The 27,500-nt window shown below is 49.1% G+C and overlaps 1 protein-coding gene across 1 annotated transcript in view; it reads left to right on the top strand.

Moving 5' to 3' along the window:
* LOC144115017 (uncharacterized) overlaps positions 1 to 27,500 on the top strand; it is a 71,419-nt gene that overhangs the window by 42,443 nt on the left and 1,476 nt on the right. Inside the window, exons 2-4 of the mRNA XM_077649133.1 lie at positions 15,805 to 16,064; positions 20,913 to 21,287; positions 22,252 to 22,416. Coding sequence (XP_077505259.1) covers positions 15,805 to 16,064; positions 20,913 to 21,287; positions 22,252 to 22,416 — 800 coding nt within the window. The remainder of the gene's footprint in view (positions 1 to 15,804; positions 16,065 to 20,912; positions 21,288 to 22,251; positions 22,417 to 27,500) is intronic.

Below are 27,500 nucleotides of genomic sequence, written 5' to 3'. Positions count from 1 at the left end.
GATAGCGTTGTTCATCGCGTTATGCCTTGCAACTGTACCAAGTCAGCGAATATCTGGGACGCTGCAGGCTCAAATCCCTCCTTCCTGGTGTTCGAAATTTTCTCTTGTCTCTCGTACTCTTCTTGGGGGGGGGGGGGGGGGGGGGGGTGCAAAACAGCGTGAACGATGCCGCGTTCAGGGTGGGCAGCTTACTTTAGTTTGTTATCTGTCAGAACGAATAAAGCAGCATGAATTACTCATTTTCTCTGATATTTTTGGAACGCGTGTCATATTACCTCTTGAGGAAAGCTTGCTAATGCCATCTTTTTATTCCTCTGTATTTTGAGATGTCACCATCAGAATGAAAGCTCTCGCGACATATTGCCGCGGCAGTGCGATGGAAAAGCTTTCTGTGAGAGCGCAGATCGAGAGAAAACGTAGAGCACGTGCTCTGTGCTCACCCACCTCGATTACTGCGTAGTGGAGCCATGGCACGCATTATCGCGATCAAAATATTATGGGTCGAATATGTTTTCGGAAGAAAAAAATTAGTTGCACCTCTACATGGCGACCCTGTCGCGTGGTAGTATTGCCAGCCGATAGAGCGTGCTTGTGCCTTCATACCTTGAACACATATCAGGCGACTGGATTACGTGAATGCGCTGAAATTATTTTTTTCCCGCACACTCGCGTCCTATAAACTTTTGAACGGGATAGTACGAGGTCGGCGTGACTGCACCGGACCAACGGATCTGGCGCGTGGCTAAACTTTTCCACTGCCACTGAGGGGTATCACGTTCACTTTTCTTTTCCTTTTTTTTCGTTCTATTTGCGTCAAGAGTCGCACTGTTACTCCTCCGCGGCGTGTTCTTATACAACCAACGCCGGCACGCGGACAGGCTTCCCGCCATTTTTGACGCGCGTACCACTAGCGCCAGCGACAGCAACACATTCTGAATCCTTGAATATTTGAACAAAACGTTTCCGCCTTTTTTATCACTCTTCAGGCTCCGACAGTCGATTAGGGTTAAGTGTCATTACATGCTTTGCAGAGAAGAATATGCTGGCAAGAAGCAGTAGTATAGGACTAGGAGAAATGGAAGGTAATGATGACTGTTAAAATAATATTGCCATTATTTGTTCCTGATTATCTTTGTTAGGTATCAACAACAACAGGAATACAATGATGAAACCAAGAGGTAAATATTCCTTCCAATGATTACATAAACAAATTGGGCAGGAGCTAGAAAACCAAGCAATATTCGTCATCAATTTACTGCGGGAAAAATGCCTCTCCAAGCGACATCCAATTATCCCAGGACAATAGTACACGTGGCCGAGTCGTCTATTTGGTAAGCTTTGTCGGTACGTGGCTGGTCTCAGCAACCGCATCGATTTATGTTGGGCATCATGGAAAACTGTTCTCTGCATGCTTTCCGAAAGCAGGCAAAGAACTTTTTCTCGACTTGCCTATAAACCCGACTATGTTTGTAGCAACTGCTGTGCCAGTATATTTACTGCTGCGTTCCAGGCGATCCCCTCCATTCTGCTTATCTTTCTTTGTTTTGTCAAGGGAACACATCTGTGGTTATTCTCTTGTTTTCAATTACTTTTACTTGTAGTAAGGGTGTGTTTTCAAATCTTTTTTTTTTAATTTTTGTATGTGGAATCTTACGCTATTCCTGTAGAATTTTGTTGTAATATTTTTTGCTTTTTTTTTCTGCTGCATGTGATATCTTACGATATTCTTGCAGAATTTCGTTGAAATGCCTCTCATGTCCACACTGTGCTCTATGAATGCAGGGTGTTTAGGGCCTGGTCAGGTAACCTCATGTGTCACCTTTATCCCTCTTCACCTAGACCATGGCATTTTGTCTGAATTTCAATAAATTTCCAAATATAGTTTTCAATTCACCCCCACCGCGTATATTATCTGACAATCAGCCTGCCCCTCGTCCTGGCGACTGAAGAACTCATCTCTTCTTCCTTCGTTCGGATGTCTCGAGTCTCTCAGCACTGCGTGACCAACGGTGCAGCGGCAGAAAAGGAACCAAGGCATTCGTGGCTCTGCGTCCGATGGAGGCTCTCACCCGCGCCACCGAGGCGGGTCCCGGGCGTCGCTTTAGTTGCGGCAATGTGACGTAACGTTGCCCTGCATACCGACATAAAGACGTGGCTGCGGAGATGGGTCGCGGTCGTGTCTGTCCGCTTTTTGGTTTCCTCCGCCGGGCATGCTCGCGTAGTGTGAATACCTTCGCCCATTCAGTCGAAATGAACGGAAGCTTGCTCAGCAGCCCCGCACGAAGAATGCGAGATTGCAAGATGTGTGCCTCGACGAAGAGCGGAGCCACTGTAGAGGTGTGCAACCTGCCGACTTGAAGCGACTGCATAAGCATCATTCTTGGCTTGCTGGCAGAAAGAAATGTGATCGCGCCTACTGAGGCCCCAAGTCAAGTATTGCTAAATATGCCGCCGGAAATGGCTCAACGGTTGCGTTTTGAGAGAGTCCCGACCGTGTCTCTTGTTGGGTGCATTTTGTGATCGCAGATGCAAAGATTCGGTCACCGGATCCTTCGAATGCAAACTTATCTGCAACACATTTGCGCAGTCCGCCAAAGCGCCTGGAGAGTGGCTCTAACAAGTGTAGATGCGCAGACAGCAAGACAAACATTATAAACTAAACGAGCTGTTTCTCCCGGGCTAACTACTTTTCACTATTACCAGATCATGCTCGCTGGTTTAAAGCTTCACAAATTGCTGTACATTCTGAAAAGGTACATGTAAACAACCCTGAAAAGGAAAAAGAACATAACCCACACCCTAAAACCAGCAGTGTCCTTCTCGTTTCGTTCTGTTTTAAAAGTAGTAACGATGTCGATCTTACCTACAGCTGGCATTGGTGACGCTTCAGTCGCGTATCGTACACATGTACCCTATAGTGAAGCTGCTGTAATGTTTTTTTGTTTGTTTGTTCGTGGGCGGGGCAGTTGGAAGAGGGAGGCGGATTTATACTTTGTTAATTGTCCACACCCCTCCGCGCAACAATGAGCGGAATTAATACGTCTTTATCTGGAATTAACCGATGACAGTATCGGTACCGAGGAGGAGGGATTGCGCATTGGTCCAGCGCGTTCACGTCGGTGACTTTCGCCTCCTGAACTGCTGATTAGAGATTTGCTCCTGGTTAGCAGTGGGTATACCCACACTGCGTGCATCAGCGTTCGTTTCAACTGCTCCTTCCGGGTGGCGCGGATGTCGGTCCGCTGGCGTAGAAAAAAGCTTGCGCACAAGCGTGCCATTATCGAGTGCGAGGTCACCAGTCGCTTCAACGTGCGCACGGGCAGACGCACTGCTGAAGGCTACTCTGCACTTCGCAACATGCCCCACATGCCCGCTAAGAAGGGCGAGCATGGCCCGCATTTTAATTCGGTTGTGTTGCTACCCCACTCGTTAAGGTCATTGCAACAAGGTAAACAAAACGTTTGCAGTCAATACGCAACAGCACAGTCAGCGAAATGCACACAGGCGATTTTCCCGAACTTTCAGCTGCAGCCTTCAAATAAGCCTCCTGACTATCGAGGGCTGTCGCTGCTCAGCGATCCGCGAAAACGGGCTATAGAGAAAGCCATCGCGAATTAGGCATACGCGAGGCGCTTCCCGTGGACAACGGCGCCAGCGATATGTGCCTCGGCGTTCGGCTCGAGTATACTATAGTTTTCTGGCTCATTCGTAGCTCCTTCGGGGCAGTGAAAAATAAATAAATAAATGCGGAGGTAATTACTTGGGTATTCATCAAAGCCCGCAGCAGGCAGCCGAAGCGCCAAGTCTGCCTCGGATAAGCAGCACAGCTTGCGAGACGCTCCAACACCTTCGGGATTCGCGGTATCTGAAGTTGTCTACCAAACCTTCATGTGCCTTGGTTTGTTCGCATGGGAGAAAAAAAAAAGATCATGCAGATCAGGTTGTCATGAAACAAACTGATCTGCTTCTCTGAAAGTGTGCTCCGAAAATTCCCAGGTCGGTGACTTTTAAATGCAAGGGACGCCGTAAGAGAGAACATTGCACCTTATGGAACAGTTTTTGGAGGGAGGCCACTTTATCTTGAATTTTCGAAGTCCTGCTTCCGCCATAACTGGCGCCTTCATAGTCGACATCATTTAGAAGGCCGCCGCGGTGGCTCGATGGTGATGATGCGGCCGAGCTGACCCGCAATTAAGGCGCGGGTCGCATTTCAATGGAGGCGAAATGCTATACGCCCGTTTACTGCGAGATGTGAGAGCAAAGAACCCCAGGTGGTCGACATTGTCCGGAGCCCTCCACTATGGCGTTCCTGAGTCTCTTAGGTACGTTAAAACCCACAAAATCAAACCAAACCATCTCATTTAGAACTCTTAATTTTAGGACAGTGAATTTGCTTTGTGCACTATTCTGGGTCGGTTCTTTGCTTCCGTTTTGTTTGTGTAAGTGTTCGCTACCTTGTTCATAGACTCCACAATGCTTCGATAGCCGGCTTCAAGACGATGGATGCAGCTAGCCGCAGCATTCATCTTGTTCTCCTTCGCTTTTGCCGTTATAGCTCTGAGTTTACCTCAACATCGCGAGAAAGAACGAAACGATTTAGCTGTAATCGTGCTTCCTCACTGTCGTTCCCACTACACGTAGGATATATTTGAGCCCTAGGCTCTAATTCCCTGAGACGCCCTGTACAAGGCGCTATTTTTTGTTCGCTTTTTCGACTCACATTCCGCTGGACAGGCCAGAAAGGGGGAAACTGGGGCGGCACTTTTTCTTTTGTAATTTGTGGAGCTCTCTATTTTTACATTTTTTTTTTCACATATGCGCATCACATGCACTTCTCTAACTTCCAGTTTTCACTGGGTGCAGTTTTGTGTGCTGCACTGTATATAACCATGATTTGGGCCAGCATGAACTTTGGGACACAAACGAACAGAGACACGTGGAACACGGAACACACTGCTGAAAGTAGAAGGTGGGGCTTTCCTAAAGCCCCACCTTCTACTTTCAGCAGTGTGTTCCGTGTTCCACGTGTCTCTCTTCGTCTGTGTCCCAAAGTTCATGCTGGCCCAAATCATGGATTCATACCAACTGGCCCAGAAAAATGCCATTTTGCAGTATCTTTCTTGTTCGCTGGGCGCCCCTCTTTTCTTCTCTCTTCTTAAAGCCCCACCTTCTACTTTCAGCAGTGTGTTCCGTGTTCCACGTGTCTCTCTTCGTTTGTGTCCCAAAGTTCATGCTGGCCCAAATCATGGATTCATACCAACTGGCCCAGAAAAATGCCATTTTGCAGTATCTTTCTTGTTCGCTGGGCGCCCCTCTTTTCTTCTCTCTTCCTAAAGCCCCACCTTCTACTTTCAGCAGTGTGTTCCGTGTTCCACGTGTCTCTCTTCGTCTGTGTCCCAAAGTTCATGCTGGCCCAAATCATGGATTCATACCAACTGGCCCAGAAAAATGCCATTTTGCAGTATCTTTCTTGTTCGCTGGGCGCCCCTCTTTTCTTCTCTCTTCTTAAAGCCCCACCTTCTACTTTCAGCAGTGTGTTCCGTGTTCCACGTGTCTCTCTTCGTTTGTGTCCCAAAGTTCATGCTGGCCCAAATCATGGATTCATACCAACTGACCCAGAAAAATGCCATTTTGCAGTATCTTTCTTGTTCGCTGGGCGCCCCTCTTTTCTTCTCTCTTCTTAAAGCCCCACCTTCTACTTTCAGCAGTGTGTTCCGTGTTCCACGTGTCTCTCTTCGTCTGTGTCCCAAAGTTCATGCTGGCCCAAATCATGGATTCATACCAACTGGCCCAGAAAAATGCCATTTTGCAGTATCTTTCTTGTTCGCTGGGCGCCCCTCTTTTCTTCTCTCTTCTTAAAGCCCCACCTTCTACTTTCAGCAGTGTGTTCCGTGTTCCACGTGTCTCTCTTCGTTTGTGACCCAAAGTTCATGCTGGCCCAAATCATGGATTCATACCAACTGGCCCAGAAAAATGCCATTTTGCAGTATCTTTCTTGTTCGCTGGGCGCCCCTCTTTTCTTCTCTCTTCTTAAAGCCCCACCTTCTACTTTCAGCAGTGTGTTCCGTGTTCCACGTGTCTCTCTTCGTTTGTGACCCAAAGTTCATGCTGGCCCAAATCATGGATTCATACCAACTGGCCCAGAAAAATGCCATTTTGCAGTATCTTTCTTGTTCGCTGGGCGCCCCTCTTTTCTTCTCTCTTCTTAAAGCCCCACCTTCTACTTTCAGCAGTGTGTTCCGTGTTCCACGTGTCTCTCTTCGTTTGTGACCCAAAGTTCATGCTGGCCCAAATCATGGATTCATACCAACTGGCCCAGAAAAATGCCATTTTGCAGTATCTTTCTTGTTCGCTGGGCGCCCCTCTTTTCTTCTCTCTTCTTAAAGCCCCACCTTCTACTTTCAGCAGTGTGTTCCGTGTTCCACGTGTCTCTCTTCGTTTGTGACCCAAAGTTCATGCTGGCCCAAATCATGGATTCATACCAACTGGCCCAGAAAAATGCCATTTTGCAGTATCTTTCTTGTTCGCTGGGCGCCCCTCTTTTCTTCTCTCTTCTTAAAGCCCCACCTTCTACTTTCAGCAGTGTGTTCCGTGTTCCACGTGTCTCTCTTCGTTTGTGACCCAAAGTTCATGCTGGCCCAAATCATGGATTCATACCAACTGGCCCAGAAAAATGCCATTTTGCAGTATCTTTCTTGTTCGCTGGGCGCCCCTCTTTTCTTCTCTCTTCTTAAAGCCCCACCTTCTACTTTCGGCAGTGTGTTCCGTGTTCCACGTGTCTCTCTTCGTTTGTGACCCAAAGTTCATGCTGGCCCAAATCATGGATTCATACCAACTGGCCCAGAAAAATGCCATTTTGCAGTATCTTTCTTGTTCGCTGGGCGCCCCTCTTTTCTTCTCTCTTCTTAAAGCCCCACCTTCTACTTTCAGCAGTGTGTTCCGTGTTCCACGTGTCTCTCTTCGTTTGTGACCCAAAGTTCATGCTGGCCCAAATCATGGATTCATACCAACTGGCCCAGAAAAATGCCATTTTGCAGTATCTTTCTTGTTCGCTGGGCGCCCCTCTTTTCTTCTCTCTTCTTAAAGCCCCACCTTCTACTTTCAGCAGTGTGTTCCGTGTTCCACGTGTCTCTCTTCGTTTGTGACCCAAAGTTCATGCTGGCCCAAATCATGGATTCATACCAACTGGCCCAGAAAAATGCCATTTTGCAGTATCTTTCTTGTTCGCTGGGCGCCCCTCTTTTCTTCTCTCTTCTTAAAGCCCCACCTTCTACTTTCAGCAGTGTGTTCCGTGTTCCACGTGTCTCTCTTCGTTTGTGACCCAAAGTTCATGCTGGCCCAAATCATGGATTCATACCAACTGGCCCAGAAAAATGCCATTTTGCAGTATCTTTCTTGTTCGCTGGGCGCCCCTCTTTTCTTCTCTCTTCTTAAAGCCCCACCTTCTACTTTCAGCAGTGTGTTCCGTGTTCCACGTGTCTCTCTTCGTTTGTGACCCAAAGTTCATGCTGGCCCAAATCATGGATTCATACCAACTGGCCCAGAAAAATGCCATTTTGCAGTATCTTTCTTGTTCGCTGGGCGCCCCTCTTTTCTTCTCTCTTCTTAAAGCCCCACCTTCTACTTTCAGCAGTGTGTTCCGTGTTCCACGTGTCTCTCTTCGTTTGTGACCCAAAGTTCATGCTGGCCCAAATCATGGATTCATACCAACTGGCCCAGAAAAATGCCATTTTGCAGTATCTTTCTTGTTCGCTGGGCGCCCCTCTTTTCTTCTCTCTTCTTAAAGCCCCACCTTCTACTTTCAGCAGTGTGTTCCGTGTTCCACGTGTCTCTCTTCGTTTGTGACCCAAAGTTCATGCTGGCCCAAATCATGGATTCATACCAACTGGCCCAGAAAAATGCCATTTTGCAGTATCTTTCTTGTTCGCTGGGCGCCCCTCTTTTCTTCTCTCTTCTTAAAGCCCCACCTTCTACTTTCAGCAGTGTGTTCCGTGTTCCACGTGTCTCTCTTCGTTTGTGACCCAAAGTTCATGCTGGCCCAAATCATGGATTCATACCAACTGGCCCAGAAAAATGCCATTTTGCAGTATCTTTCTTGTTCGCTGGGCGCCCCTCTTTTCTTCTCTCTTCTTAAAGCCCCACCTTCTACTTTCAGCAGTGTGTTCCGTGTTCCACGTGTCTCTCTTCGTTTGTGACCCAAAGTTCATGCTGGCCCAAATCATGGATTCATACCAACTGGCCCAGAAAAATGCCATTTTACTGTATATAAATAGCTGGAATTTTCTCCAGTACATACTGATTGAAGGAAAGCGCCGAATATGTGAAAGGAGATTAACAGTATATCGCTGTCAGGTTGGTCCTCACCGGTAACTGCTTCGTAAGAAAAACCTTCCTGGAAGAAGGAAAAAAAATCATTCGGGCCACGATTAAACTACTGCTTTACTCTGCTTAAGGCGCCACCTCAAGAGTTTTTTGAGCCCTTGCAAACGGCGGGCTCCATTTCAATGCGCTCGGCGCACGAAGGATATCAGCGTCACGTCATGAGAATACTGCGAGAGAGGATATTGCTCAAGCGCTGTGCTCGGCTGCTATTCCTTTCTCCCCCGCTCACAACGCATGTGCACCGTTTCATCCCTGTCGAAGGGGAAGGAAAGCAGCTAGCGAGCGAGAACAAAAAAGAAACAGAAGCGAACATGGCTACCGTGGGGCCCATTTCGCTTCGTCGGCATCTCTTGATCTCCACCGCTTTCTCCGACCGCCGAGGAAGGGGAAAGGGTGCGCGCTTTCGCGCGGCTGCGGACTCTCGCCGTCTGCCCGATTGGCGGGTCGCACTGGGTCGTCCCCCTCTTGCGGGTCATTGCCAGTCGGCCCTTTTCTCACCGCGCATGCGCGTTGGCCCTGCTTGTCTCACTCGCGCTATCTCTCTTCCGGGTGTGCCGCCTGTGCATCCGCTCACGAACCGCAGTGATGACCCAATGGCACGCGTAGTTCCGTCTCTGCAGGCTGCGCCGCCGGCGTGCCTGATCGGAGAGCAGTGAGCTTGAATGACGGATCCTTTCACCCTGAACGGAGATTGACCTTTCTTACGTGCCCCGGAAACCTCGGTCGCGACACCTTTGTGAGAAAGCAACGCGGGGAGGCTAATCCGACTTTGCACGCGACGCGATGCTTTCGCTCGAGGGGCATCCGCTCGCTTATCGGAGATCAGGGGACATGCTTTTTATTGTGCGGTTGCGTCGTTCAACCGCGACGCTACCTCCTGGAAGGAACGAAAATCCGTTCGTGGCCTAGTCGTTGCAGGCATCACAGAATCTCTGAATCGGCAGATGCTGCTCATGAGCACGGCGTGGCTGACTGAATGGACGTGGAGCCAGTGTGCAGACATCAAAAATCGAGCATCATTTGAAAGCAGCGATAATGCACAAAACTGGGCGAGTTGGTGATCCACCATGTTAAACTTATTGTCACCAGCGTAGAAGCTCGTCTTGGGCCCCTCGAGGGCTGAAAATAAGAAGAGAAGCAAAAAGACTGACAAGAATCTTTCTGCAGTTAGCTAGGGGTAGCACGTGGCAAAGCATCCGAAATATATCTGACACCAAATATTTGAGTGAGCGTGTGCTATTCCATGACAGTCTTGACAGGAAGAAAGAAAGGCCAACCTCCTCGCTATTGCATGCCTGGCCCTCTAGGGCTGCCGCTTCCTTGGCTGAAACAAACTACAGATAAATAAATAAGAGTCACCGCTGTAATTTGACTAGCTGCCTATGGAGCCAGGGATGGCGTATCGCCGGATATTTATCGGGGTATTCCTCGGACCACAAGGAAATAGCGCATGTCATGGGAAGAAGAGCACAGGAGTGAGGACATACCCTGTGCCGTGCGCACCCAAAGCAAGGCTGTCAGTGAAACTGGACGAATGTAAAGTGGGCTATCCCGCGCGAACAAGCGGTGCTCTCTCATTTTACCTGAATGATTCCCCAGTTTGTTTCAGGCCCGCCAACACCCGTGGCTGGCGTAAACTGCCTTCTTCAGGCCCTTCCGCGATATCCTTATGCTTCCTAAGAGGGATCGGCTCATCAACCACTGTCATTTGGCCGCAACTTGCTATGCCCGCATACATTTCCCTGTACTCCACCCCCGAATGTACTAAAGGTCAGTTCCCAGCGTTTCGGCGATATATTGAACTCCGGTCCATGATTGAAGAAGGAAACCAGCGCAAAAGACGAAGACACAGGAACAAGGAACACAGGACGACGCTGTTCCTGTGTCTTCGTCTTTTGCGCTGGTTTCCTTCTTCAATCATGTACCGACTCGCCCAGCTCTCCACTCTACTGAACTCCGGTCTTGCGGGCGCTGCAGCGCTGGTGATTGAGATACACCACCGAAGCGGTTCGAGATGCGTAAGCGGTTTCCCCTCGCCGGTGCGTCTAGCCCTTCCGGACAAGTCACTCTCAGCTCGCTGCAGTCAGCTGCCACTGACGACGGGCGTGCGCCTCGAACTGCTCGCATCTTTGCGTCCGAATTTTGAGCCAATCAGCGGTGCCTCGGTATCATCCTCGTCACACCACGCGGAGCTGCGGCACATCGAAATTTCTGGGCGTAAGAAGAGTGCCGGGGCCGCTTTCCATAAGCTGTCCGTTTTGTCATTGTCCATTTCGCGTCCATTTGGTCCTCTGTCTTTGGCCACTCAGGTATACCCGCAGCTTTCAAGCGTCCGTAGGAAGCGACCCCACCGTTGAGTGTTTGGCGACCGGACCTCACCATTGGATGCTACTGACTGCGATATGAAGCCAGTGGTGAAGTCCTGTCGCCAACCGCGAAATGGACAATGGAAAATAGACAGCTTATAGAATACGGCCCCTGTACTCCCTCGTGACCAGACCGCCGCGTAAGACGACCACTTGGGGAACCTTCCCCGGAGTGCGGTGCCCCTCGACTGTTGCGCCCTGAGGCGCCGCCAGACGTGTACGCGCTCCGCAATCTCGGCTCCTCAGACGACCTCGGTCAAGACGATTTTGTCAGTGCCGGCACGCTGCAGGAAGGCGCTTAACAAGCGTCTCTTGCATAGTCTGTGCCCGCGGAGATTGAGGGTTCACCCGCTGCGGCGCACCATTGCACATATGGTTACGGCCAAGCTATCTTTTCTAAACAAATGATATTTGGAGAAGCGATGTCATCATCCTGTGCCCCGCCATCCAAACAGTTTTCTGGTAAAACACATACGTGAGGACCACATACTTGTAAAATATATTGAAGCTTCTGTATTTTGTTGACAATTACTTCAGGGCATTTGGTGAAAGCAGCCGGAACTGGCGTGACTCCGATTGTTATTCCATGTGTTTTAATCACATTTCTACGCTCTCTTCTTTTTTTTTCGGAGCTAGTGTTCGCTTGTTCTAAACGTAATACCAAGAGTACACGTCGTAGTCAACACGGATCTTATCATGAATAACACTGACCGATTTGCCAGTATTTTTTTTTCTTCTTGCGCACAACTCCACAGCAGACGGCGCTTGCGCAGCGCGTCTGCACGACAATTTTGCAAGGATACTAACGCGATAGCGTTAAAGGCACCGTTCACCAGAACATACGCTGCCGCCTTGTCGGCGCTGTGAGCGAAAAATCACGGGCATGGGTCCGGGAGGTGGTCCTCATAGAGCAACCTAGGAGGCAGGTGGGCCACAACCTCCCCACCGGATAGTGAGCAAACTGCCCACCGCGGCAGGTGGCACTTAAATCAATGATTGGTCGCTCGGGAAGAGCAACCTGGGTCACACAAGGTCCACAGCTGGGAGCATCTGCCATCGCAGGGCTGTGGCGCATCGCTTAACCGCTGCACCACTGCGCCAGGATGGTTATGAGGACTCCTAGGGATCCATGAATGTGAAGTAGAGAATGACCTTCTGCATATATATATATCGGAATTAGCCCATTACGCTATTGCGTCATACCTATAAGGCTGAGCTTAAGTGTCCCCTCAAATTTTTCCTGTTCCTTTTAAGTCTCGAGCGTTTTTTAGGAGAGTTCGTTTTTTTAGGATAACCCTGGAAGAATGTAATGACTGGCCTTCCTATGGATGCTTTCCCTTATCTATGAATTCGCGCCTCCGATGCGTAATCTTCCCGAGTCTGTAAATGGGTCCAATGTTAACTGCGCACCCATTTCGAGTGCTCAATCAACCTACAGTTCAGTTGCAACAGTTGCACGAAGCGCCCACACAACAGTTGCACACACAAGCCCCACCGGTGGCAGCACCTGCCATCGCAGGGCAGTGGCGCATCTCTTAACCGCTACAACACTCTGCCGGGGGCGTTGTGAGGACTGCCAGAGATCTATGAATCTAAAGTATTAAACGACCAACTCTACATACACGGCCTCTAACCCATTAACGCCCTCGTGTCATACCCTCAAGGTAGAGCTCCAGTTTTAGTGCGCTAGCACGAAGGCCCCACTCGCCGATTTCGCCGATCTTTGTCTGAAGCTTGCCTGAACTTGAAAAGCGAAACCTAGGTGAAAACCGAAGCGCTGTCGCATCTAATTCGCATTTGTCGTAACGGCGCTAACTCGTCCCTCATAATTTTTTTTTATGACTGAAGGAGGTTCGTGATGTGCGTGTGCATTTTGTTCCAAAAACAGTGAAGCTGTGCTTCCAAACCGACCAACTTCCAGCAAAGCCCCTTCGCGCAGCGATGCTGTACAATCATCTGCCCTGCAAGGCCATATGAACACAAGTAAAGTTCAGGCGTTTTGAATAAGACGCACAAAACTTCGGAGGTGATAGAATTCAACAAGCAGGCATTCAAAACGACTGCAACGCGCCCTGTATTTACTCACGACACACTCGCTCTCTTATGCGAACCTCCATTACATCCAGTTGCGCTTGGCAGTTAAGATGATTTATTAACTATCAAACTGTGACAGTGCAAAATGTAACCACACCTGTACACATCAAGCTGCAAGTATCTTTTAGCAAAAAGTTTAAATCAGATCACACAATACATTAGGTGCACGCTTAATATATGACACTGCTCTTGATAGAAAAACGTTTATTTATGCAATGACGTGTCCTTTTCTGTTTTGAATTGTTACTGTCATCAGTGGGTGTAAAGCTTCGGAAAAAATAATTCGTAATTTTTTAACCATAACGTCTCCCTTAGAAAAGTGCTAAATTTTCCACTCACGCCAACAGTGATAACTCGCAAAGAATATAGTGCACACCATCGTGCTTTGGAATTTATGCAGGTCTACCTATCAGCTGTGCAGTGAACTAGAACAGAGAGTTTGTGGTGAGTTCTCAGGCAATTATTGCAAAAAATAAAACAGACTCTATTGGAATTGGTGTTTGAAAGCACGGATATTCAGATAACAGGCCATGAAATGAAATGTCGTTTGTTTATTTCAAGTTCATTGCAAGCCTTTATATCTAATAAACGAGCGTGCGAAGTTTCAAGAGAAAATTTTCGCTGAACGTAACGCTATCCATGTTGGCGTAACACGAAAAAGAACAAATTTGTATCTTGACAAAAATAATAATGAAGCTTACTAGTTCTATATACACAACAAAACAAAGTCCTAGAGTGCTGCAATGCTCCAAGCCTATAGCAATTAAGGTTCTTCTTGAGTGTGTCATTCCTTTTTTTTGCACGTGTAACTTTTTTTCTTTGTTTTTTTTCTGTTTTATTTAGCACGATGCAAGTAACAATTTAGCCTGTAACTTTTGAATGGCACTGGATAGAATCATAATTTTTGAGCAAATGGCTGAAGAATGTTCGTGCTTATCAAAGCTAACCAAAATTCAAATCGTCATTTTTGAAGAAAATTGGCATTTCAAGCGTGTAGTTTTCCTTAAAACAGCTGGACAGCGGTTTAGAAGCCTGAACTCACTCATACTCTCTCATACAACCTTGCAACTGCACCCTTAGTGGGTAAATGGGTGCAAAAAGGAAGTAAAAACTAAGGACGCGGACAATATGCCTTCAGCAGCCTAAGGGTGGAAAACTTATTTACTGTGGTCAATTCGGACTGTTGGTTGCATTGTAACAATACGTGCATGCATTATAGTTAGACTCTGACAAGACGTCGTTATTGGACAAAAAGATTCGCTGAGGGCATTTATAATCGCCTCTCTTCTTTTGTCTCCAGTGCTTCTGCCAGGGTAACTGTGTGGTATAACGTTCAGTTGCTCTCCACGCTCCAAAACAACCAAGGTCACAAGCTGTTCAGCGTAGAAAGTCGATCATTGGTGCTCCGACCCGTCTCACTGCCTTCACCTTCACAGGCTCGTTCCAGAGAAAACCCCAGCTGAATACGCTGGAGAACAACAAAATAAACCGCTCATGAACCCGACGTTTCCAGATTCTGCGGTTGGCACACTTCCCTATCCCATGCCATTTGGGCCTGCCCTGGATCACCCCTTCCCTTTAATCATTGCCGAGCAGCAGTGGCAGACCGCGCTGTGCAACTCGGAACCGGACCTTCAGGCTCGGCTCGTCCAACGGGCTGACTGGGTCGCCGAGGCGCATAAGGTCTTTAGCCATCCGGTGTAGTTGACCTCTTAGGTTATGAGGGGCTCCGCCCCTCCCGATCAACTAATAAAGTTTATTGCCTGTCTGTTTCTATCCCTTACTGCAAGACATAATAACTCTCGTCCCCAGTGCCGTTCCCTGTTCGTCTTAGTGCATGCCTCATATATACCTTCATAACGCGACATTATGGCAGCTGTACCTCTGGAGTGATTGAAAATTTGTCAGCGCTCTTTCTGATCACCCCCGACGGCCTGCTGAACTCCGGCCGGGATATGGTTCACGTACCAAGGGCGCATTCTGCTATTCCGTTCTCCTCAATTTTTTGTAGCGAGAGGTATACACTGGGCTACCATTCGAGCATTTCGCGGTGCATGGGAGAGGAGAGTTGTGCGCATGCGCCGTTACCATGGCAACCGGGGGGTGGGGCGTGCGCTTCGCCGCCGCCGCGGCCACGCGCCCGCTGCACCGTCAGAGCCGAGCGTGACGTCACGCGGATGAGCAGTTGTGCGCATGCTCTGATACCATGATAACCAGGGAGACCCCACAGCTGCTCCGTCGTTCTCCGTCGCCGCCTCGCCGCACGCCGCACTATCACCCGAACCGCGCTTCGCATGCGCAGCATTGCGTATAAAAGGCGGAGATGTAATGGGCGTCTGTATCACAACGTTTAACATGCATGCAGAGAAGGAGAGTCCAGCCGCTGCTAAACGGCGGTATGGAAAGGAGAAAATTAAATATTCCGATCCTGAGGTTGTCGCCTGGCACTTGTCTACTCAACAAAGAGAGAATGAGCGCCAGAAGGCGAAGAGAGCAGCGGAGACGCCCGAACAGAGAGAGGAAATGCTTGCCAGACGGAGATGCCAGACTGCCGAGCGTAATAGACGGCGCGTAGCCGCCCAGATGGAGCCTATGGAAGGCGTCAGACAACGGGAACAGGGAACAAACAGAAGACGATGCGAAGGCCCGTCGTGTGACTGATCACACCATTCGAGTTTCCGAAAGACAAGCTCAGCCAGGGAAACGTACCTCTCGCTACGTATATCCTGGCGTAGCCGAGCTAAGCCACTGCCAGTTTTTTTTTTCATTTTCCCCACCCACGGGTGGTAAAATTATATTATTGCCTTCGGGCCTTTTCATTTCTCTTCAGATTGGATTAAGCCTGTTGTACGTTAGTGGTGCAGGCAGGGGGCTTATTATTTTTCATTCTTTTTAGGTTTCCCCAACGTGACGAATGTCCATGTTGTGCTCACCTTGGCGCGCAACATTTCGGCGCGTGCAGGCGGGCAGCCCCGTGCGTCTCGCCGTCTGGCTGGTGCCGCTGCTGAGCTGCTGCTGCTGGGGCGGCCTGGTGCTGGGCGCGCTGCCCGCGCTGGCGGCAGGCGCAGCCGGACCCGTGTGGCGCGCTGTGTCCAGCTCGAGCTACTACATCGCCGACGTGAGCTTCCCGCAGTCTAGGCCCCGGCGAGGATTCGTGCCTTCACCGCCCTACTGCCCGGAGACTGGCCGCACCGTCTGCGCCCAGGTCGACGACTATCCCACGTGCGTAGTTTACATTTGCACCCTCACACGAAGTCGAGCGCCGCGGCTTCTGATGTGAGTGCGATGGCCGACGCATGATCCTGTCGGTTGCGGACAGGGAATGTTGGGAAGGGAGAAAAGAAAAACAGTAGGCGGAACCGCCGGCATTGTATTGCCTTAGCTCGCTAGTGTTCCAGGCAGGAGAACTGGCTCGCCCCACAACAAAGCAAGCCGGCAAGACCTACCTCTAAGAAGGAAATTATATACCTCGACAAGAAGACCGCTTCATCTTAAAAATGAAGAACTAAACAAGAAGAAAAGAAGAAGACCAAGAGAAGAGGAAAAGAAAAAGATTTCAGTAAAACCACCTGAGGCCCGGCTCGTTCCCTTTTCTGGGGCTCCTGGTGGTGGTAGATCCTATTCTTCCATGTGCTCTTCAACTCATCCTCATCGTAGCCCCTTTCAACCTAATTTTTTTCCCGTCAGACCCCTTTCGGCACTACTCTGCATTCTTTTATTAATGCGTTAGCATTAGAAGTGCCTCTGCAAGAGGAATTGGCCACCGCCGTCTGTCAGTAGTAGCCAGTGGAAAGCAGATTGCCCATAACCCGGTGGACAGGCTGCCACCTGCCCACTGTGACAGGTAGCAGTATGCCACCTCGAGGTGTCACACTGAGGTGGCATACTGCCACCTCGAATATAACAACGTTTCGTGAGTTAATATCGGATATAATGAACCTTAGGCATGCCACCTCGGATATAACGAACTTTAGTGTGTTAACCTCGGATATACCGAACCTAAGTATGCCACCCCAGGTATTAATTACTTTTGCGTGTTACCTCGGATATAAAAGACCTAAGTTTACAACCTCGGATATAACGAATTTCAGTGTGTCAACCTCAGATATAACGAATGTTGGTTGCTACCGCGTTCAAACGATCGACCGAGGAACGCCTAAGAGTTTTTTTTTTTTTACAATTCGCTACCTCCTCGCTCGTGATACTTCAGTGGTATACGGGCGAGGTCTCTCTTACCCACTTTTCTATACGTACCTCTTACTGGCACGTATCCTACAGGATGTCCATGGCCTGCGGATACATGAGTGATACAAAATGACTATGCAAGAGAGCTTGACTTTGCGTTTGATACATTTTTCCTTTCTCTCGCCGACCAATATGGTGTTGGACAACATTTTGTGGCCAAACGAGTGTACACTTGTCCACAAAAAGCACGCAAATGCCAAAAAGGTTCCTGTTGGAGTGGCTGTTGCAGGTACAGCACGACGGGCCACTTGTAGTACTGCACGTTCACGTGACACCGGCAGAGTGTGATGTTCATGTCTCCTAGAACAAATAGACTACGTGGCTCTTATTTTCATGAGCATCACGGCTTGCACGGAACTCACTCAGGTGGTCGAACCGCCTCGGCGGTAGCGGCTCTTTGCGCCGGAATTCTCCAGATGCATTGCTTTCCCCGAGCGCACGGCAGTGGGCGCGAGATGCCTTGCGTTAAGGTCGCGCGCCGGAGGTTGTGCAACCATTGCAGCTGACTGCTGCCACTCGTGACGGCGTGTGGTGTGCATACATGCACTCGCGTATACCGTACGGCGGCGACGCGCTTCTTGCTGCGCGCACTCACGGTCACGATTAACGATGGCGTTGCGCTTGGCATCTCAAGGCGCGCCAGACAACGGGAGCTGCAGCTTCTGCAGGGACGAACCGTACGCGTACGCATTGCATGCCCGCATTTTATCACCCTCTCTCTGGGCGGCCAAGAAAGTAAGTGGAAGGTCCCGACTCGGAGGAAGAGTGTTTGCAACGCACAAGATGTCGAGGGTTATTTTGTTGCGACAGCTGCGGGACGAAGGAAGGCGTGCGGCAGCAGGAATTGCCGGGCCGGTGAATCCTGATGGCTCAATTACGCTCGCTGCGTGCCGCTCCACACAGCGTCCGTCGTGGCCGGACTGGCTAATGCCGGCGGCGCGCACAGGAGCGAGGAGGGCGCTGCCGAGGCTGAAGGACGGCCCTTACCTCACCGTGGCTACGCGAGCTCCTCCTGGGGTATCCCTCGGCTGTGGCTCTTCGCACTGGGCGGAAAGCGCATACAGTGAGCTCACGGCTGAGCGTCCAATAATCTCGGCGAACAGAAACAAAGCCACAGCATCAGCTCATTGGCCGAAGGTTTATAACGAAGCACACCAATATGCGCTTTATACAACTGTTAGGTTTCAAACACCGGGTGGCACCATTGTTCTTCTCCCCCGCGGAAAAGCATACAATCAGACCCCGCTGGAAAAACCGGTGGGTTGCCATTGGTATCGCGGAATTCGAAGCTGGTGCTCCCTGCTCATAAGGCGGATTTACCGCAGTGAGGCACATCGTCAAGAGCCTCTGACGTCTGTGGAGCTACTTCTGGAGCGTCGTAGCTGACACGTTCGCTGCTCACAGGCTTGAAAGTCGTCGGGTGGGTACATATATAGAAAGCCTAGCGAGTGCTCCTGCTTCTATAATATACATGAGGCGCTGTCGAGCTTCTAAGAGTCGCTTACTTGTTGCGGAGCTGCTCTGGGAGCATTTTCAGTTACATTGGTCCCAGCGACGATGCCGTTGTCATGAAACAGGTGTAGCTTGTGATTTTGCTTTGTATGATACTGGAGTGCACCAAGCGGCAGCTTTGTGCTGTAACAAGTGCAAAGCGGAACGAGCAAAATATCTCTCTCTCTTTTTTTTTCTAATCACGATGGTGGGGCGTTAATAAAAGGCGTTTGGTTCGGGGTCGACTACACATGTCGCGAGGAAGATATACGGTTAGAATTTCGTTCCGTTATCCCCACCGCTCCCTGACACACAGCTGCAAGTGCTAAGCGGTTATTGTCCTTATTTCAGCGCAAGTCGCTGCCACGTGGCTACATTTCTGCCGTACCGAGCTCTTTAAACTGCCGTCATGTTTGGTTTCATCATAATAATTCGTAGCCAAAGAAGGCCACATAGAGTGAAAACAGACTCTCTGAGCTGTTCCCCGGGTGGGCTACTCAGGAAAGGACTACACAAGAGATGGCATTGAAAAGTAGGCTCATAAACACTACCGCGCGCCAAAGGTCGCCGCGCTTCGCGCGGGTGCATGGACACGCAAATTGCACGCGGAATAATTGCCTCCGCTTTTAGCAAAGGATAATGACGACTCGGCTCTTATGGTGCACATGGACGTCACAGCATTGCCGAAACTCGTGGATTAACGTGGGGAGCCCATTCACTCATTCTCGCTGTTTTAGAGCCTCTTTTAAGTTCATAATTAGCTCTAATCACGTAGATATGCACACCTCTTCTAGGCCCAACTCGCCCTCTGAGTCTCGGATGACTGCTGTAAGCAGCCACTATTTCCGCCCACTGGCGCCAAGTTTTATCTCTCTCCGTCTTGAAAATAAGGCTTAATAAGTTCATTTCCTGCTTCCGGACGCTCGTAATGTCCAAGTATTTAGGACAAAATCGCTTCGTGTAATGAGTTTTGACTATTTGCAGGAGGCGTTTACGAGCTAATGTGCTTGGTGCTTTTTTTTTCAAGCCTCTAGGCTCTCTCTCGCACGGGAAGAGCTTGTTTGGAGCGGAAAAGACTTGGAATACAAAGGGGATGATGCGTTTACTTGTGGCTCTGTGCACAGTCGGTGTCACTCTGGTGTAGAGTTTGCTCTCGGTGTGCGAAACTCGGCTTCCGAACCACCCCGCGTAACACCCGAAGAAAATAACAAAGCTTGATTATTTTCTTGCGCCTACTGAACTGTCTTCATTATATACAGGGAGTCTCAAGTAACATGATCCAAAGCTTTAAAAAACGTGGTACACCGCAGATGCGTGAAGCCAAATTAATATTGTTTCCCGTCGTGTAGCGCAACTCAGACTGCTTTAAGGGTCCCTCATATGAGGAATCACCACTTCATGTGAAAGAAAGCTTTCTCCTATGATTGATTCGACGCTCAGTTTCGACGCTTGATTTAGCTAACTGTTTCGAATATGGATTTCTCTAGACATGCCAGTATTTAAAAAAATGGTTGTAGTTCAGCTCAGCTAAGCGTGGTTATGCAAGCGAAAGGTTTTGTTATGCTTGGTTGTGCTGTGGTTTAAGCCAGATTAGGCTCATAAAGACGAACTCATATTTTGCATTGTTTAGCATCGTTTTTTTTTTTGTTCCTTATTGTTTAGTCTAACAGACGCGGCATCGCATGCGCAGTGCAAGAAAATGGTTTCTGCATATATAGAACGCAGGCGCACTTTTATTCCTTCAACGGAACGCTGGTTGTGTTCGATGCGACGCCAGGTCGCCCAGAGCCAGAACTCCCGGCCGGGCAAGGAGTGACATGGTATGTCACATGGCTGCCACACCTCCACCGCTCCTCCACTTGAAGGACAAATTGCGGCTCTGGTGACCTTGGCTTGGCTAGGCCAGCAAAGATTTCGCTTTAAAAAGCTCGCAACAGCATGCGGTGACGCGTAGCATGTCGCATGTATTTCCATTGTGTATTGGGTATACGTACAGGTAGCTCCAGAGTGAAACAGAACACTTTATCCGCATCCGACCAATGATTACCTCTTAAGTATAAGCACAGTATGAGTGAGAAACAGATTTTACTTCTTTGTTCTAATTTTTTTTTCCCTGGACGGATAACGCCTATGAGATATTTCCGAAAACTTCAGTGCAGGGGCAATAACACAATACGGTCTTTTGTGCAAACAGACTGTTCCCTTTGATATTGGAGCTGCCTGTACGGGCCTCTTCATCGTTCATCACGCGCATAGGCCTCGCACCACCGCTCACTTCGCGTGTCGTCACGAGAGCTTCGTCACTCATTTCAGCTTGCTGTAATGCTTGTGCAGGGACTACATCTACCATGTGCTGCTGGGCAGCAAAAGCAAGCACTTCAACCTGTCTTCGCTGTTTTCGGACGAGCGGCTTGGCGACGCGCAGCCCAACCGGGCGCTGCTGCCCGACCAGCCACGCACCGACAGCTACGTGGTGTACCAGACGGCCGTGCACTACGACTACGACCATCAGGGGGGCCCGCATCACCACGGGGGCCCGCACCACCAGGGGGGCCAGCAGCAGCAGCACCGCAGGCCGCCGCACCAGCAGAGGAGGCAGCAGCCGCATCAGGAACCGCCCCACCACCACCACCACCAGGCGCAGCACGACGCGGACGACTGGGCGGATACCACCATCGTGCTACCGCCCACGTTCGTCTACCACAAAAGGTGACTACCGCAGCTGGACCGCACTCGCGACTGGGGCCCCCCAAGCTCCCTCTCAAAAGTCCCTCTGTCAGTGAATTTGAAGAAAGATATTGAGGAGAGGGAAAAGTTGTTATACCAGATCAGTGACATATAAGCTCAACAGAGGGATAGTCTTCGCTGCTGCCGTGTTACCGCAGTGGACTTAGGTCGGCTCCATCTGGATGAACTCGAAGCGCTAGCCGTTTATTCATTGAACACTTCCCGTGCCTGCTCGCAGAGAACTTCACATGTTCTGCAAAAATATATAAAAAAACCAGCCTCTTCGTCATCTGCATACGGCATCATTGCGATGCACTTTCCCCTACTTTGCTGTGTCCAACGTTCTCGACCTTAGGAACTCACTGCTACGCGTGCTTCTGAGCCTGGTGTGGCGGCCAGCACGAACACACTGTAAGCACAACACGCCCTGACCAACCACATACCATGCCATGCCTTGCGGGCAACCTCTGGAAGGGGGTCTTTCATAAGAAGCCGTTCAATTACACAACGCTGCTGTCGACGTTACACAGTTTCTACGAGTGCACCTTATAGTTGAATTCTTTATTCACGCCCTTCACTGTTGCTAATGCCTGGCCAGTGCTCATGCAAGCGTTCTCTCGACTATCTGGCCCGCTGCACCTCTAACTTGCGCACCATAGCTTAACCTTGTCTGTTATCTCCGCTGATGCTCTCTGCCTTTTTTTTACAACGGATAATTTATCGCCCCAACCAACCTACCCGTGGGTACAACACGGTAGCTCTAGGCCTGATTCTAAATGTGCTTCCATTTCAAAAAGGACGACACTTGCCAGACTAGCGAGCATCTTTGTCAGCATTTGCTCTGAACGTGGGTTGGTGACTAAGACGAACTCGGCACCGATTTGCCTGAGCGTCTTTATTGTTCTGCCCGGCGTGCTGTGAGAAGGCTACCTGGCGCTCTGCGTAGAGACCTGGTGAAGCGGGCACCCGTGGTGGACCCGGCCTGCCCCGTGCGAACCATGTTCGTGTCTCCCAAGGCGGCGCTCAGCGACCGCTCCCAGTGGAAGTACGTGGTTAATCTGCAGGAGAGGGACCCTTCGGCTAAGCAGGTCATCCGCGTCGACGTCTGCAGGTAGGCAGCGGCTCTTTTCATCACTTGCATCTCTTCATCGGTGGTGGTGGTGAAAAACTTTTGATCTAATTAAAAGGAAGGGTGACTGGGCACCTGTCCTCGTGGGTGGAATCCTCAGTCCAGGACTCCGACATCTTCTGCTATCCCGCAGGCCCACACGATGACCCGTTGTTGATTTTGTAGGCCAGAGCTGTATAAAGCAAGTTCCCATGAGGAGGGAGTGGGGCGAGGTACGGGTGCTTGCTCCGTGGTGTTTGGGTACACCCACGGCTTTGGGCTTGCCTAGGCAAGAATGGCGCTAACGTGACGTGGTGGCACTGTCACCATCCCTTGTGCAGGCAGCTGAGGTTACCTCATTCACAACGCGTAAAATGCCTGAACGAGCCTGGGGACATGCCATTTAGCACGTCTACATGCTGCAAAGGTGGAGGCTGTGTAGAAAAGGAAATAGAGTGAACACAAATCTCAAGTGTTTCTTGCCCAATGAAAATCACTGTGTAGTTAAATAACATCTGGAACCTGGAACAATGATTCGTCTGAGCCGAGATATGTGTGCGTCCCGGTACTTTGTAACAGCTGAAGCGTGGTACCTCTTTGCCGACTGAATACAAAAGCTTCAAGCGTTTCGTGCAGCGTGCGCCGACGGAGGAGGACCAGGTGTATTTAACAAGCTTGTGGGGGTTAGAAAAAACTACGCGAAGAATTCAAATAAATTTCGCGTATCAAATTCACTGTAACTTTCTACATCTATGGGCGCTCATCTCATGTGAGGAAACGGGAGTTCACCTCTTGAATTATTGCTCGAAGTGTCCCGTGCACGTACGCGCCTTGAAACTTCATGGGGCAGGAAGCGATCGAGCTTGCAATAGGTACACAGCAGACCACTTTTTTTTTGCATTGCATCGACGTGCTATCTGAGGACTTTTGCATATATGATCACAAGAGTGCATGACCGTCGCTCTTTAGTCAAGGCGTTGGCGAGTGCTATGGACATTTTTTTTCTATTTGATTTCAAGTCATCCAGATGAGGCACTATTGAAACGTGAGACACAGTTCTCAGTTGTGCATTTTTCGGGTGTGCATGTGTGCCGGCTCAAGCTGTTATATGGCCTTTACAAAGGCTTTTTGTGACTGACGACCACATTTTACGCGACAGCGTTAAGCTCCCGTTTAGTGTAGAAACCGCCGTAGTTGGCGTTGGGATGTCGAGAAAAATCCGGATTGTTCGAAAAGTTCGTGGCGTCACATATTCAGCTGTGGGATGAAAATGACATAAACTCCAGTTAAATTGTGATTACGAGGTCGTATCATGACTTAAACATCATCATGACATGTAAGATGTAAAGCAAATTAATTACACTGAGAAGAAACTTAGAATGACAAGTTGGGATCGAACCCTTGACCCTTGGGTTGCGAGTCAGACATGCTACTGAGTCAGATTTTTTGTATTTATTGCATGGAACTACAACAGCCCTGACAGGCTTCTGGCCCCACTTGACCAGACCGCATCCCGCGAGCTCGCCATACACATTCACACCATATTCCTGAGGCACGTTTGTTCGACTTGGCTAAAGGGAGACCTTGTGTGTCTTGTGGTGCATCACGTGGTCAAGTATGCCTACTGAATGAACTATGCCAATGAGTGTGTGCAATTATAAAGAGGGACTAATTAAGAAAGTAAGAAGCAAATAACCATTGACGCCGTAGCGTCATATTTTAAGGCGGAGCTTAAATGTTCCCCTATATTTTTTTCCTCGGCGTTGAGCACGGGGTTTTTGACAGTATGCGCACCCTACCTGTGACGTGGTTGGATGATGACGTGCGTGAAATCACTGCGCGCTGCTTTTCTGTCTGCATTATGCAACAGCTCCGTGCAGTGCTTCGATCCCCAGTCTTGCCCAGGGCGCGCGGATACGAGTGCGCTGAACCTGGTTTTGTTCATTGCTTCATAGTGTTGCAAGCGTTCAAGACAATGCCCGCGATTCATTCTAATTCGTGCGACCTTGCTTCCCCAGCGATTACAGTGACACACGAATCGCATCACTGTCGGCGAATGACTTGATTATTTTTAAGGCACCTGTGGAGTTCGCTGACCTTTCCGCGAACTGGTCGGTCTTGTGTTCGAAGAGAAGGCCGCTCCACTGGGGTCGGAAGTCGCCAACAAGGGGGCCCGTCCCGTCCCTGCGTCCCCTTCGTGCGGCGGACGTCCTTGTTTACTCCGTGCCGTCACGGGCCTAGCCCGTCCTAACCATGCCTAACCATGTACAGGTGTCGACATGTGTGCGTTGTCAAGGGTTTGCTGAGGCTTCGGGAATGCACGAGATACGGCTGAGTCTTAGCCGAATGACCGGAAACCCACTATTCCCGTAACGACTGTCTTCTTCTCTTGTTCTGTAAACGACTTTAGGGATCGTCTCGTCGGCATATGTTTGCCGCGTGTGCGAATGAGAAAACATATGTTAGGAAAGTGGTAACCGCTGTGCCGTGGGTACCGTGAATGCCGTGGGTGCCGTGGGAGAGGGTGGTCGTGTTTGTGCTGTTTGTGTATTTGATTGCAACCTCTCCTTTCCCAAATGTTTAATCAGCACTCTTTCCCCAATCTGTGATTAGTTGGCGGAAACCTTATTTTCCTTTCCCTAACCACTGATTGGTGAGTCGAGTCGCTTGTAATCTTATTGGTGGCTGTCCCCGCTAAGGGCGGAGACAGAGGGTTTAAAAACAAGCGCTCTGGGTTGAACGGGGGCTGAATTCGTCTGATCAACGGTTCGGACATGTAAATAGTTTTCTCCTTGCTTTGTTTTTTCTTGTTTTATTTATGTTGTAAATAAATAGTTAACCTTCTTTCCTCGAGTAACGTGAATGTATGCGAGTTAGAACTACCGGGTCATCAAGAGACCCCGTTTTCATCATCAACAAGGGGTTTCCTTTCATCGCCACCAGAAGGGGGAAACTCAACTGCACCGAATATTTTTCAGTGCACACTTGTTCTCATTAAACAGAGACACCTTTGTACACTGCTTCTTCTCCTCCTCTCTGATCTGTTTATGGCCATTGTGGCCAGAAAATGGTTCTGCGGTATAAACTTCTCTGCAGTTGAAGCTCTACCCAATGATCTGTCGGGGTCAGGCGCTTTGAAAAAAGATTTTTAATATTCGCCGGAACGTATTTATAGCCTGTCATTACGGCTGCACGCAATGTAAAATTACCTGCCCCACCTGATATTTTCTGGCATCACTTAAGAGCAAGCACCATTTTGTAGATTTTCACACTTTTATATGTCCTTGTGCAAGCCACCGAGCCATGAGCGCAAGAGACAAACACTGCATTTTGCTGAGCCCATCTGACCAAAGTACAAATAATGGTTGGCCGTACCTCGAAACATCAAATGTCCAAGATATAAAATGACGCTAATTCAACATTTACTACAACTGTCGCTTGAAGTTTGAACGTGATGGGCGGTAATGAACGGTAACGAATAACTTTTCTCGCATGAAATATGTATTGTACGCTGCAACTTAGATGAGATTTGTTTTTCACACCTGCCAACTTGCCTGTCAGGCTGGCTATAAGACATTGTTTCCCACAAAACATATTTTGAAGACGTTTTTAACTGGGAAATAAACTTAAGCATATCTTTCTTGAGCTGACAATCACAAAATACACGGGACGAGAAAATGCGCACTTTTGGTCCATTATCAGTCCAAAATATGTTTTGCATGGACGTATAACATGGGCATTTTGAAGATGTTTTAATGTGAGAGCTACGCACGTGGAAAAACAGCTGCTGTTCTAGAGTTCATGAGAAGTGTTTCAGTGTCACTGTCGTCAAATAGGAGAACGCTGCACCTGAACCTGGTCAATTTTGTACGCCTTAGAATAATACCCACAAAATTGATTTGTACAGCTTTGCTGATAGTTCTTCACCAGTGCTCTTGAAAGGCTTTCTCTTTGATCAGGGAGTGTAGAGTTGTGTATACGCATTGTTTGGTGCTGTACTATCGAAAATTTTCCGTAAAATATGTACCCTTATAATGGCTCGTTGCGGTGGCTTGGTGTCCTTGGCAATCGGTTGTTGAGCCGAAGGTCACAGAATCGAATGCCTGCCGTGTCATTTCGATGAAGATGAAATGCAAAAGCGCCCGTGTGATGTGCAATGTCAGTGCACAACTTAAAGAGGCCCCGCAACACATTTTGAGCGTAGTATGAAAGCTCGATAAATCACTGTATTGTTTTGTCATGAACATCTGAGCCAAATAATACATATCTAACGCAGCAGATAACCCACAACCGCGCTCGAAAATTAGCGAGCTCTTTTCAGAGACTTCTTCAAACCTGCGCCCTTCTTTGTTTCGCGCATCTATGCATGTGGAATTCTTTCAGACGTCACGCAGCTACCGTAGCCGCGGCCGGTCAGCCGCGTCAGATACCGCACCCGCGATGAATTTCCGCGTGCGTCGGTGTGGGTGGGGCCTGCGGACGACCGTCGCACCTTTGGGCTTGCAAAAATGACGAGAGGAGACGGTAAGACACCAAGACGCTGAAAATTCAATTTTTTTGGCTGCAGGTAACTCCGCTTCTACGAAACGTATTCCAAAAATTCTTGCTGGGGGATATTCGTGAAGCGGCGTCCTTTATCACCTCACACATACCCCAATTTTACTGAATTGTGTCGCAGGGCCCCTTTAAAGGACCTCAGATCGACGAAAATAATCCGGATCCTTTGTCCCTCAAAGCCCACGCGCAGCTTTTGTACGTGATAAAACTCCACATGCAGTAGCATATCCTTACAATGCTGTGGTCATGTATGCTCTGCCCTAAAGACTTATCGTTAATTTGAAACTACATCAACAATATATTTTACGTTCATTAGATGCTGGTTGGAATGTCTATGCCTCATGCGAAAAACATGATCTGGACAGAAAGTAGTTGATCTGCAGTACATCCTTGTGGAGCTATCTGGACAATTAAGACTGCATATCCACGAGACGTTGGGAATGTGTGAATGGTGGCGTTTCATGGGGGTCCAGGGAATAAATATTTGGTTTACTTGGATACCAATAAAAAAATTGCACATGTCCGCATCG

Source organism: Amblyomma americanum, chromosome 1, assembly GCF_052857255.1.
Source record: "Amblyomma americanum isolate KBUSLIRL-KWMA chromosome 1, ASM5285725v1, whole genome shotgun sequence".
Lineage (NCBI taxonomy): Eukaryota > Metazoa > Arthropoda > Arachnida > Ixodida > Ixodidae > Amblyomma > Amblyomma americanum.
Note: the sequence above shows the minus strand (reverse complement) of the source record. Positions and strands in the feature narration are given on the sequence as shown.